The 13845-nt window shown below is 36.8% G+C and overlaps 1 protein-coding gene across 1 annotated transcript in view; it reads right to left on the reverse strand.

Annotated features, from left to right (window-relative positions):
* Positions 1-13845, reverse strand: part of LOC121412088 — an 86105-nt gene that overhangs the window by 36353 nt on the left and 35907 nt on the right. The window contains exon 8 of the mRNA XM_041604997.1: positions 835-1012. Within this exon, the coding sequence (XP_041460931.1) occupies positions 835-1012 (178 nt within the window). The remainder of the gene's footprint in view (positions 1-834; positions 1013-13845) is intronic.

The raw sequence follows: 13845 nt of genomic DNA on the forward strand, positions 1-13845 counted from the left end.
TTGGTATCATCTGTTCTTATCTGAGCACCTGTGTTTGTGGTTTGCTTCAAAACTGTCTTCAATCTCAACACTTGGACCTAAATCTTAACACCTGGACCTAAATCTCAACACCTGGACCTAAACACCATCCAGTGAAGGGCATTTTCACGGTAACTGACGTTACACGGCACGATTTCACACTTTTCAGTGTGTGTATGATTATCTCTAACACAACAAATGATGGGAGTTTGCTTTTAAGCAAATTCCGATCATTTGTTGTTTTAGAGATAATCAAACACACGATGAAAAGTGTGTATAAAAATTGTGCCGTGTAACGTCAGTTACCGTGAAAATGCCCTGTAGTACATTTTTTTTTAAATCAGATTGTGGCAGTGTTATTGATGTGAGTGATGCCTTACATTTGGGAGTTTTAGATTGTAGAGGGTGTCCCCTTCCACCCATCATGTGGTCAATGTCGTTGATAGGGCCCATTGACTTAATAATTAAAACCTGTAAGATCACACTTTACATGTAGGCTAAAGCCAAGGGTATGCGGTTTGTGAGAATGCCAAATAAATGCTAATGACCTAGAGTTTTGATGACATGAGAATCAATATTTTTGGATTCTTGGTTTTAATAGTGGACAATTAAGGGACAGAATGTGACAAATGTGCAGTCCACAATGTCATCATGCAAATCTTAAACTCCCAACTGTCTATATAAATAAAAAGGACTTTAAGGTACAGGAAGAGAACGTTCTAACTGCAAAATGCCCTTTCTACCTTGAATTTTATTGAAGTATATAGCATTCTCAGGAAAGTTTCTGTTTTGTTCACAATGTCCATAATAACATACCTTCTAGGGGAGTGGTATCCAAAGCAAGCAACGATTCTTTTCCCTTCTATCTGGATCTCATCATTCTTAATAAAATCCTCCATGACCATCTGTATGAATGGAACAGCCTCTGTCTTGATGTAGTCCAAGGTATCACTGGCAGACAACATCTGTCGATCCAATTGCTCCTCAGTGAACTCTGCAGGTAAATAAGGTTTGTAATGATAATAATAATAACAGCAACAACAACAACAATAAGAATGATAGTTATAATAACAATAATAATAAATATACCACTACTACTACTACTGCTGCTACTACTACTAGTACTACTACTAGTACTACTACTACTGCTACTGCTACTACTACTACTACTACTACTACTAATAATAATAATAATAATAATAATAATGATAATAATAATGATAAAGATAATAATTATGATAATTATAATAATAATTATACTATAGATAACAACAACAACAATGATAATAATATGACATTTATATAAATAGATACATTCACTCCATAGAGTGCTCAGAGCACAATACAATAAATACATTTGCTGATCAAAATTATCACTTGTTCCCATAATACTACAAGCCTATATGTGAAGGGGAAAACTCACATTATCACTTTGTTCTCCCATCAGATATCCAGCAAAATCAATGCCCCATATCAGGAGGAAAACCAAAATGTTAAAAATAAAGTTCCCTGTGTTTACAGCATTTGTTATTTTCATGTCTGGCTCAGTGAGGCATAAAGCTGACAGACGACATGAGTCCCTTCTAGCTTTCCAAGGAAAGTTCCACATCTGGTGAGAGGAAAACAGTGGTTGTAATCCGGGATGTCTTCCCTTAGAGCATCATTGAGGCAAGTTCCCAGTCGAACATCAGGTAATTGTCGTGTAACAATGTGAGAAATGGGAGAACAACAAGCCCTTTCAGAACTTACATTATAAAAAGGTTTCACTTTGCAGATGCAGAGGTAGTTCTCAGAAGTGAAAGGCCTATATAGTTTCAGATGCAATACAGCATCCTTTGGTAAAGTTTGTAACATGTACAACAGCAAAAATAGGGAGTACAGGCACAATTCACAACTTACAGTTCATAACACACACAAGAAATATGAACTTACAATTTCGAAAATGCGATCACACCCCCGTATGCATTTGATCTGCGTGGTACAACTGCATCACACAAAATATGAAGCCAAGGGGACATTTTTCAATTGACAACTTGATCCACTGATGATACTTTTGCCGAAGAGCAATTGATTTCAACAAACAGTTTGAATGCCTGTACTATTCCAGCCACTTCTGCCGTCACACTTAAGTTGTGTAGGACATACATGGTGACCCAATGACTTCTTTCATCCCATATTAGCGATCATTCAGTTCCAGGAGTGTATGGACTGAGAAGTGAAGATCAATCTTGATACCAGGTGCACATCATAGTCTCACTCCTCACTACCAAAACCTGGAAGGAAGGAGCCAAGGAATGCAATTTCAAAGGGAAATGTCTAGTTGACGAAACGTGTCAAGACCAATTGCTGTAGAGATGGCTGCAGTGTCTTACCAAGCTCCTTGGTCTTATCCTACCTCATTAATGTACAACAGGAAAAAAAAGTTGTAATCATAGCATTGACATGAATGTAAAAAAGTCAAGAGATGTTTAAGGATATGCAGTCGTGCCATGCCACAATGTCCTGTGTACTTGCAGGTATCAAACCAACTTGTAGAATATAAAGGTAACTTTGCCTACAAAATGAAATGCATTGGGTACACAGTAACGGTTTGACTGAAGAAAAATAACAAGAGATAAATAATAAAGAGATAACTTTTTGCATAATCTGGTCCAAAATATTGCTTTGACTTGGATGAATATCCCACTGATGGAAGGTCGACTAATGAAAGTTTACCTGAAGTCTGACATATCAAAATTTTGTACAGTCTCCTTTGATATATTCATTGGAATAACATAGCTTGAGCATGACTCATCCTTGACAGAGAGAATCTTCAAAGAAGATAATTATGTTGAGTAAAACACAAGTATCAATAACAATTAACAAAACCATAAATCATTCATTTTGATTCTCTTGGATGAACGTTGCAAGTTCGTGCTTCAAAAAAAAAGCCGTCATGCAGGGCAATGCTAACACTAATCAATCAGAAATATACCAGACAGAGACATGCATCCACTCTGATATCCCAAGGATCCGACTACGAAAACTCTCGCAAAATGTATGTCAAGATCATTCTATAGTCACAGATTACAAGGATTTGACAAGCAAAAATAATACCTTGAATGCATCAGGCCTATGAACGTGGTTTGCCGAGCTCCCCGATTTCATTTTTCCTTGTATTTGAATATAGAGGTTCAGAACCCTTTCCCTTTCCAAATCAAATCATTTTGAAATTCACCGAGCATTCCCCAAGCGACCCTGAAGGAGAATCACGCCATTGAATGAGTGATGACATTGTCTTTCGTTGTTCATGCTGATTGTTCGAATTTTCAGAAAGTAGACTGACATTTGGCAAAGAGAATGACAATGAGCTAGTCATCCCCCATATTCCAAGGTCTTAGGTACTTTTTCCTCGAATAAAAGACAAAGCGAGCCAGCTCTATCTGCTCATTAAAGTGATTATACTGCACAGTCAGGGAAACATTATTTTTCGGGTGTCCCACAGGTATCCCAAGCCCTGTGAGATTTGGGGACTTTCTGCCCTGGAAACGGATGTGGGAATCTGTGCTAGCTGTCATTGCTTTCTGAATACAGCCTACATTCTCTAGGCTCTTCAATCAATTCAGACTCTCTCTCTTAATATTTCTGGCCTAATTTTTTGTCCAACATAATGTCTTTGTGCTAATCTAGCTGCTTTTGATATGTGTTCTGTATTGTGAGTTGTTGATAGCTGTGACTTCAGAGAGGATAACCTAGCCAGGAAGTAGTCATTTAAATGGAACATTGTGAACAAATTTGCACCATCATCACACAGATATGGAACAGGTGGGAATGGGGGGAGGGGTACCTTTGGAAAAGAACCTTCAAGAGAATTCATTGTGATTGCGTTTAACTATCCTAAACACACTGACCTGAATTTTCAAATGTGGGTTAACTAGAACCCATGGATTTAAACTAACCCATCTTTTTAATCCAGGCAATCTGTGGACTGTTTTAAAGAGACTTAACAACTATGGTAGCTTTGCTATCATTGTAACTTCCATGAAAATCTTGATAGTGATTGGCTGCTGAGCCCCATTACCATGGTTGTTGCCCTAATCGCTAGGTTGCCATAGTGTAAGTACACGTTCTTTATGAAGTAGGCTCTTGGGAGAGGTGATATAGATTTAAGAGTTATCTTACATCATTTTGGAAGAAGTTAAAATATCCCTGACAATTCAAGACATGTTCAAGCTTTAACTCGATGCACTTCCCCTAAACATACAGAAGCAAAAGCTTGATATAATGTACCCAGAACACTAGTTTCAACAGTGTCTTTTTAGTAGGTATCCAGCACAGCATCTTTTTATCAATAATTCCCTCATCTCATCATAGACAAAGCAATGGGGAATACAGGATGGCCATTGCAAAAGATGCTGAGGATTCCCACTAAAATATATGGCCCAGACCTTGCTCCAAGTCCCTAAATTGTACTTCTCATTCTAAGCTTTTGAATTTAAAAAAAATCAAATTTCAAGTTTTAAAAAAATCAAAGTTCATTTTCTAATCCTAAGAGAGTATATACATACGAATAAGAAACAAACAAGCTAAAGAGAAATTGAAAGGTGCTAAATTATTCCACATTTCCACTATACTAATACCCCTTTCATAAACCCAATTATGCGGCTAATAGCAGCATAATTTGGTCGTAAAATTGGAGGAGGACAAGAGTAATCCGCATTATTTTGATGCTGCTATTATCCGCATAATAGCAGCATCGGGACAAGATTTTGAGTTTATGAACGCATTTCCAAATAATGCGGATAATTGCCATGGTGCGGTCACAAGGTCACCCTTTTCCAACACAACCGCATCGGGAGGGGGCGTGTCCAGTTGTCATGACAATTATCCGCCTTTTTCAGGACGAGCGCTCGTAAAAATAATGCGGCTTATTTTCGGAGTTTGTGAACGCAATTTTTATTGAATTATCCGCATTACTCTTAGGCGGCTAATTGGAGGATAGGTTTATGAAAAGGGCATTATAGTTACCTTTCATATCTTCAGAAATTGAAATAATGATGATCATATAGTTCTCGTCAATGGATACAAAGTTGATAATTTGAACAGAGCTCAAAATGTCTAAACATATGGAAGGCAGTAGAAATAGGAAAGATTTGATACTTATTAGCTTTTTTTATCACCCAGTACCTTCTTCTGTAAGAGAGGAGCTGAGTAGAACAAAAGGAAGCTCAAAATCCCCACCATGCATTGAAAATGAGAATATCAATACATGTACTTCAAGCCAGGAAGATTTTAATTTACAACTAACGTCTACAAGATCAATCAAAGAGATATTAATTTGGAACAAGCTTCAGGAAAGAAAGATGAAGTCTTTACAGCTATAGTAATAAATGGGTTCCTGGTAGGAAGCGATAGCATATGTGCTATGCCTAGCAGTTGAGTTTAAAAACTGAATTTTGAAAACTGTTGGATTACCCCCCAGGGAGTGGAAAAAATGCATACATTGTGTGCAGGCAAACCAGGATCATCTGATCTTGGTAATGATATAATATAAAGTGCATTGAGATGTCAGTCGGATGTATTAATAGTATTATACAAAAGCAGAATACAATACCATAATTCATCCATTTTGGTTAATCACAGATAAGAGTACATGAATGAGGAATGGTATAAAGAGAGGTAAAAAGAAAGCAATCAAGGGAGTATAGGTCTATATTTTCTCTCTTATGATTATGAACTTGTTTTCTTTTTTAACTTGTTTATTCTTTTCACCTTATAACATTGTGGAACAGGTGTGTGCATGTGTGTGTGTGTGTGTCTGTATGTGCGTGTAAGAAAAATGGGAAAGAAAACTGTGAGAAAGTCAGAGAAGAAGAGAGAAAAGAGGGAGAAAGTAATAGATACAGAAATGGGATGAGAGTGCGTGAAAGAGAGAGAGATCAGGGGATACCTAGCTTTAGGCTACGGAAGCCACATGTCTGTGCCTCCCTATAGAATATTTTCTCTCTTCAGTAAAGGATTGCTGCTTAGGAGGAGACAGTTGGAAGACAACCTTGACAAAGAGGAGCCAGGATTAGACAGACGGGATCATTCAATCCTAAATATTGTCATCCAAATATTAACAAAGTACTGCATGATAGAATTAATTACAGAGGAAGAGAATTAATATGGACTAAAATATTTACGAACCCTTCAGATAAGGAGGCCTGCACTTTGCAAAATGTTTAAGTATCAACCAATTTAGTGGGTGGAGATAGTTTTAATTTCTTCCTTAAAGTAACAATTGACTTTTGATACTTGAACTTTTGTGGAAATTCAGGAAAATATGTGCAGATTAGGGTATTCTATAAAAGTACAATAGGCGCAGTACAAATTAATATTTCAAAACTGCCGTTTCTAATACTACAAGCAAACATGTTTAATCTAAAATTGGCCGACGTTTTTCTATGGAGTTTTAACCACATACAACTAAAAAGAGAAGAGTTTTAATAGATTCATTCATTTATCTAAGGCATACAATAGAGAGTTTGCATGGGAACAGAAACTTATAAATTCAATATACAATAAAAAACAGTATAGAAAATATACATGCACATGATATTAATGTGAAGAAATATCCAAGGGAGACTGATAAGCCCCTTATCCCCACACAAACACATTCATGTGGTTAACATTTGAAAATGTCAACAGCTCTCCTCTTGGTGTTTTTCTGCCAATTCTCCAAAGTCATGATCCTCTGCAGTGAAGCGAAGAGTGACAATGTTTCTGTGTGGGCAGGAGATGCTATATCCATCCTCCCACGAGAAATCGGTTTCCGCTCCCATGTTCCTTCACAAAAGGAGGTTAACGAAAGGAAAGGATGAGTAATTCGTGTACATTTTTGGCCTTGTTTGGGCACTAGTGTCCAACCAACTCATTTTCTTTTTACACCAGTCAAACATCCATTGACACCGGTGTCCAACCAACACAGTTTTAATCCCCATGCAATCAAATATCCCTCCCCAAACGGTTTAACGTATTGTTGGATTAGGGTACAGAGGTCGATTCCCAAGTAGGATATATCATTATTTTCTTCCATTGAAAGTACCAATAGATAGAATTTATTTGTTTTCATTGTGGGGCTACTTGGTATTTCTCATACCTCCTCCTTCTCATCCACCATTTACAATTGACAAACGAACCTATGTGTCTAGACGACTGGACAGTTTAGATGTCAAAATACTACAGAACATCCAAGAATTTCTCTCGGTAAGGGAGAATATAGATTTCCCCCTCGTCGGATGATGCAAAAATAACTCCAGGAGCATTTCTTGAGTGACTTCAGGACTTCTAGCCTGTGCTAATTTCCTGGACCATTTCCTTTCATTTCCTAACTCGACTCTTGAGCGCTTGAGTCAAGTCAGTCCATGGAAGAAAGCCAAACAGGTCTAGCTGTCACATTTAATGGTCTGCTACTGCTTGATGATGGCTCTTCAAGTAGCTCATCTCAGGCCATGGTCTCAAGATGGGTCCCTTGTTGTACCCCTTGAAGTCTCCATCCTCCTTCATTTTCAGGGTAACACAAAGTTTTGCAATCACTCAATAAATGGCAATGGCCAATCAAGATCATCGTTGCATGCGCAATTTGTTCAAACTATTGGCCAGGAACCAATCAGAGGAATTCTTTCATATTTGTATTCCACTGCAAATCTTTGTGATACAGGGGCCAGGAATCTGTTCAGTCTAATCTTAAGGGAGCAACATACAAAGAAGTTACTACATGTCATGGTCAGCTACAGTGAGGCTACCATTGAATATAAATTCACACCTAGCGAGATAGTAAAAGTAATTTTTTTGAGTGGATGATCTTTATGGACCGGTTATGGTAATACATGTTTCACTGTGGAAAATTATTCAAAGGTGGACCTTCTATACATAGGTCACTAAAACAGATTTGACAGTATATGTTACTGCACACAGTTCATTAGGGGCAGAAAGCAAGTTCTTCACCAAAGTCTTCCCACCCCCAACCCTGATAAAGCAAATCATTTCTACAGGAGGCAGTTTGCATTATGATGTCAGGGTCCGGGTTAATTATTTTGCTTTCTAATATGCACACGCAGACTAAGAGACAGATTGGGAGCAAAATTGCTTTTTGTTTCAGTACCTCACTGCATATTCATTGCAAAGAATTATAAAAACTGCAACAACCAAAGGACTACAAATGGGGGACGGTTACTACTGGAAGGGCTACTCAAAAGGGATTCACTCGATTGTAGGATCCTTGAATTTGAAGGAGATGTCCAATAGAGCAAAGTCACTTCCCACAACTACTATTCCGTGGGTTCCTTCCCTCTACAATATAGGCCTAATTCTTTTCCTCGGCCCTATCCTCTTTCTCCAGTTTAACTTTTAGTTGCTTTAATAGATTGTTGAAGTTCACTCTGGTAACAAATGCTTCTTTGGAAATTCTTCTTTAGAAGCCCAAACATAAAACAAAGCCTCAAACTGAACCGTGACCTAGACTCCCCAATTTTCTATCGGATTTAGGAAGAACACATATAATGGAAAATGCAATTTTTCAGCCCCCCCCAAAAAAAAATTAGATCATGAAATTCAAAGCAAAGAATACTGAAACGAAACCGCACAGAAGTGAGAAATTCACCTATCACACTGAATCACAGTATTTAGCATTATGTTTGCCAAGCTTATCTGTATTAAAAATAATGTCTGTCTATATTGTTATTATTTACAATTGCTGTATGATATTTTTATATGTGTCATAAAATAAAAATAATGTTTAGAATACCACAGAACATTTAATTAGCATTTTCGAAAACAGATAACTTGGGTCTCTACCTTAGCCGCTACCCCCCCCCCCCCCCCCCCTTTCATTACTTTGAACCACAAACCATGTCATAACCAAATCATAACATAACCCAAATTCTCCTGAAAAATCACGACAGCTGAAATTGGGTCACTGCTTAGACCATAGCCTCAGAAAAAAGAAAATTGAATGATACCAAAATATATGCAACAAACCTTCTTATCCCTTTTAAGTATTGATTTAAACATTGATTAATAAGAATAATTTGTAGATCATAATTTTTTTCCCCCAATCCAACATAATATCAGCAAGGGTCCTTTATTGCTAATAAACTCTAGGTGTGAGGGAGAAAAAAAATCTGATGGCATTGCCAACTAACTTTTTTTTCGTCCGTAAACATTGATTTACTTAAGTTCTGCTAGCAGATGTAATATATGTATCTTAAAATAATCATACTATTTCCCATTCCAACACCAGCCAGTTTGATTTTTGTTAAGTTTCTTTAAGTGAAACCTAATTTGACACTGCGGTTAGAGCTGAACTTTACACCAACAGAATCAGCTACCACACCTAAGACAGTTTTAAGTTTCAGCTGTTTGATATATCAAATTCACTCACTTATTTCTCTTTCTCTATTCCAAATGTACATGATCTGGGTCATAAGACAGATCTACAAAATCTAATCAATCTCATCATGTTTCTTAGAGGTGCTCTATTGCAATATAGACAATGTTAAACCATTCTTTCGATACTTCATTTGACTTTGTTTTTTTTTTCCACTAGAAATTCTAAAGTGGTAAAAAAAGACCACATCATACATGTGCACCTATAAAAAATATGTTCCTAATTTTTTTATGCAGAAATGTAGGATTTTGTTAATTTTCTTTACAAGTATTTCCTGTCATAGAGAATGCAAATTTATTAAAAAAAAACACTAATTCGTACTACTAATCCTTTACCAAAGCTTTACAGGCTTTAAACAAATCTATCACAAAAAATGCCATGCACAGTATCTTGCAGTCTTTGAAAAGTCTATAGCACTTTTAAGCATTGCTTATATAATCCCATGGAGATGGAAGGGGTGCTTTAAATATACTGACAAAATACTCATTATTACAAACAGAAGCCATGTCAGGACAGTAACACAGGATATAATTTGTGCTTGATAATCCTTTGGGAAAAATAGGTTGCTAATTTTAAAAACAAAGGTTTGTTCTATCAAATCACAAACTTAGCTTATTTGATACAAACAATCAGAGACCAATGAACAACCGATTTACAAAGTAATTCCTGTAAATCTGACGTGGAATATGGGTCAAATAAATCATGTGGAAAAGACTAAATTACAGATTTATTTTCATTAAGACCACGGTCAACAGGAATCCCTTTTTATTCCAAATAAATTGGCCTTATAATTCAGTAAAAGTAAAAGTCGATTGCTAGGTTACTTTCCAAATGCACCTAATCAGCTGAAAGAGGACTAGTAAAAGGGAAAATAGATAAATATAGGGCAACGAAATCCACAGATTTCAGTGCCGCAAATCGAGTTACTCCTCGGACTGCTATAATTAGCTGGCGTGTGACTCATGAAAGAGAGAAAGGGATGCGACCATTTTGCCCACTTGTGATTGGTCAAACACCGCAATACAAACAAGACCTGAAAATCATCTGTTATGGCATGCATCCAAAGAGCAAAGCACCACATTGTAGGATGGAATACTAGTACTATCAAAGTTAATTGCAATTCAGAGAAAGAAAAAAACGCAGATTTTCCTCTGTTCTTATCCTCCTCTTGGTGAATAGAATGAAAGCATTATGCATTTCAGGTAAGCAAAATCAGGATTTCACCCGAGATATTTTTTTCTGATGATGTAATTTCTAAATTCAAGCAGATAAATTGAGCATTTTCAAAGATGGGAATTTGTTGACAATGCACTAATACCACAGGGGCCCGTAACACAAACCTTAGCAATCATCAAAGAAAAATACCATTATGATTCCTTGCATTAACCAAAATGTACAATCAGTTACAAAGATCAAGCGTACGCTAACCTTTGTGATACTGGACCCAGATGAGGCTATACATCTGAAACCTATAAAAGAGGAATTATAGAACATGTTCAAAAAGATGTGAAAAGTAATGATATTCCTCTAAACTAGGAGGGGGATACCTCAGACCTGTCTAAAGACTTCCCCCTTCCCATGTATGTCAGCCCCAAACACGTTCTGCCCTCATGGAATGGCAGCGGTCGCATCATGCTCACTTAAATCTCGGGCCCTCCCTCGCTAACTGGAGCAGCAAATGTAAACATGCGTCAAACTTGCCGCATGTAGTTTCGGCGTGCAATAAGAGCGCTTTCCTGCCTACGTGAGATTTATGTTCCGTGAAGTGTGCTGTTTTGCCTGACATGATGTACTCTTGTACCTGTTTATAGTCATAATGATTGAATCATCACATAAGTGTTTCAAAAGCATTCATGAGAAATAACATGGTTTTAGATTGTATGATAAGACTACCTGTAACTCAATGCAATCACATTTATCTATAAATAGCAAATTATTAACAGGGGGATGTTTGCTGGTGATCAACACTTTCTTCACCTTTGATGTTTTACAATGGATTATCATTATTCATTATATGATTAAATGCAGATTCGTAAGGAACATCAAGAAATACATATCTCTTAAATTTTATAAGTACAACCTTCATGTATAAGGTGAGAAAAATATAAAGTGTAACATATTGTTTTCGCCTTCAAACACAAAAAGCTGTATATTCATGGGTGATCTTATAAATTTATGAAATTTGATTCTATTTGCAATACTATGTCTCTCCTATTTCCTAATAATGAATGCTTATGTTAGTCTTAAATACTCTCTCTCTCTTCTGGTTTAAAGTTAGTTTCATGAATTTATTTTCACATTTCAAACCTCATGATAAAAAAAGTGCAATTCATTAGCAGCTGATTGAATACAAGCTGTTCTCCTGAAAGCTCAACTTAAATCCAAAACAAATTTATTCTAACTAGCCTGGAGCATGCTGACATATGGAAAAGCATTTCAAAAATCAAACAGCCAGTGATTCCTACTGACTTTCTGTTACAAGCTACTGAAATCCTTGCATCTGATTGGCCCAGAGCAAATCTGTCGGTGAAAATCACTGACAAAATGCTTCATGAAACACTGCCTAGATGATGTCTAATGGATGGTGCTATAAAGGACTTCAAATTATAAATCAGCTCAAAATGGAAGAAGAAAATCAGGATATAATTAGGCTATTTTGAAGGGGTTTCCTGATGCTTTCCTTGTAAAGATGCTTTACAGGCCAACTCAAGCTGACATACAGCAGACTGTGTCCCTAGACGGAGTTATGACGCTCAACTTGTCACTTTCTATCAGCCCAAACCTAATTCTGTTCAGGCTGATGTTTTGTTCTTCATATGATCTTGTGGTTCAATCAAATTAGTAGTCAAAGTCTAGGGCAGGTGTCACCGATAAATGTTATTTATAATGAATGGAATTTTGAATAAAATAAATGAATGAACAGACAGAAAAAAATCAGACCAATATCTCAAGAAAACTTGAGATCTTTATATATCATGATATTCTCTATTGAAAAGTGAAAAGAGAAACATCAAGTTCATCATGCACCATACCATATTAATGATGTATTCTCATTATTATTATATGATCTCAAAAAAAATGGACTCATCTTCTCTCTAATGCATGAAAATCTTTATATTTTAATGTGATCAAAAAGTTGGTGATTGCTTTCCAGTCAAGTCAAGTATCAAGTATCAGTGATATGGAATAACAAAGAGAGGGGTTCTATGAATACCAAAATACAAATTGCTTCTGCCTTTCAGGGAAATCAGGTAACAGACTGATAAACAAAATGATAATCCCAATATTATTTTACAATGTTACTTTCTTTAGTAATGGCACATTATGTGTTTTGCTCTAACTGGCTTCAGTAACAGTGGATATGCAGCAGAGAATATACACTTGAAAATTGAACGTACAAAAAGGTCTGCATAATACAGAATCTACCGTGACACAACTTGTCAAGGATCTCACATAGGTTCAACAAACTTATGACTGCAATGCATGGATAAACCTCAGAGTACTGGGCAACAAGAATTCAATTATTCATGTGGCATATCAAATCATTCTTTGCTTCAAATTACATCTCTCTGAAGACCATCATATTTCATTTCAGGTGAGGAAGGTGATGTTTAAGCTTTAGGCAATGCATGATTCTGATTGGTTAAACGTGGTAAAAAGTTTCAACACTTCTTCTTTAAGAATATCATGTTTGAGATGTGTCTGTCATCTTCTCAATCACCTCTCATCTCTTCCAACCAAGTGGAAAACTTTACGGTGGTTACAATTCCATCAGAGCGTGATCATGTGACTAGGTAATGCGATTACGACAAAGACGAAAGGTAGAGTTTTCACACAGTCAAATGTCAATGCCACGCCAGACGTTCACACAGTGACCTTAGAAGGAAGTGTGGTATTGCTCGGGGGCACCCTCCATCGATTGCTATCCAGTGTGACGACCAATCCGCATCAGAGCGCACATTTGTTTTGATTTTTGCTGGCTGGTGGCATCTCTTATCGCAAATGACTGGAATGACGATTGACGCAGTTACATGTGTCGGTCTGCAGACATGTTCAGGATCGATAATCATCAATGTAAAATGCAGGTATCTGAAATGATTATCCGTTTATTACCACTAAGTAAGTAAAAAGGACGTTTGTCCCAGACACATTCTGTAAGATTGAACTTGCCCTCAGGCTGTATAATCACATCTCTCGGTGAAAGAGGTCTAAAAGAGAGAAAGAAAAGATCTCAAGCAACTGATAACTACCCTGATGTCTGGATATAACTTCCTCCTCAGCAATGATTATCAAAGTTATCTGAATCATTCAAGGGTTTCTGTTAAAGTTACTCCATTGCCACAAGGGTTACAAGGTATGCTGAAATGTGAATGAACCAAATGCAGTTCTCGGCATTCAGAATTCTATGAAAAGGAAGA

The sequence above is a fragment of the Lytechinus variegatus genome, chromosome 3, assembly GCF_018143015.1.
Source record: "Lytechinus variegatus isolate NC3 chromosome 3, Lvar_3.0, whole genome shotgun sequence".
Classification (NCBI taxonomy): Eukaryota; Metazoa; Echinodermata; class Echinoidea; order Temnopleuroida; family Toxopneustidae; genus Lytechinus; species Lytechinus variegatus.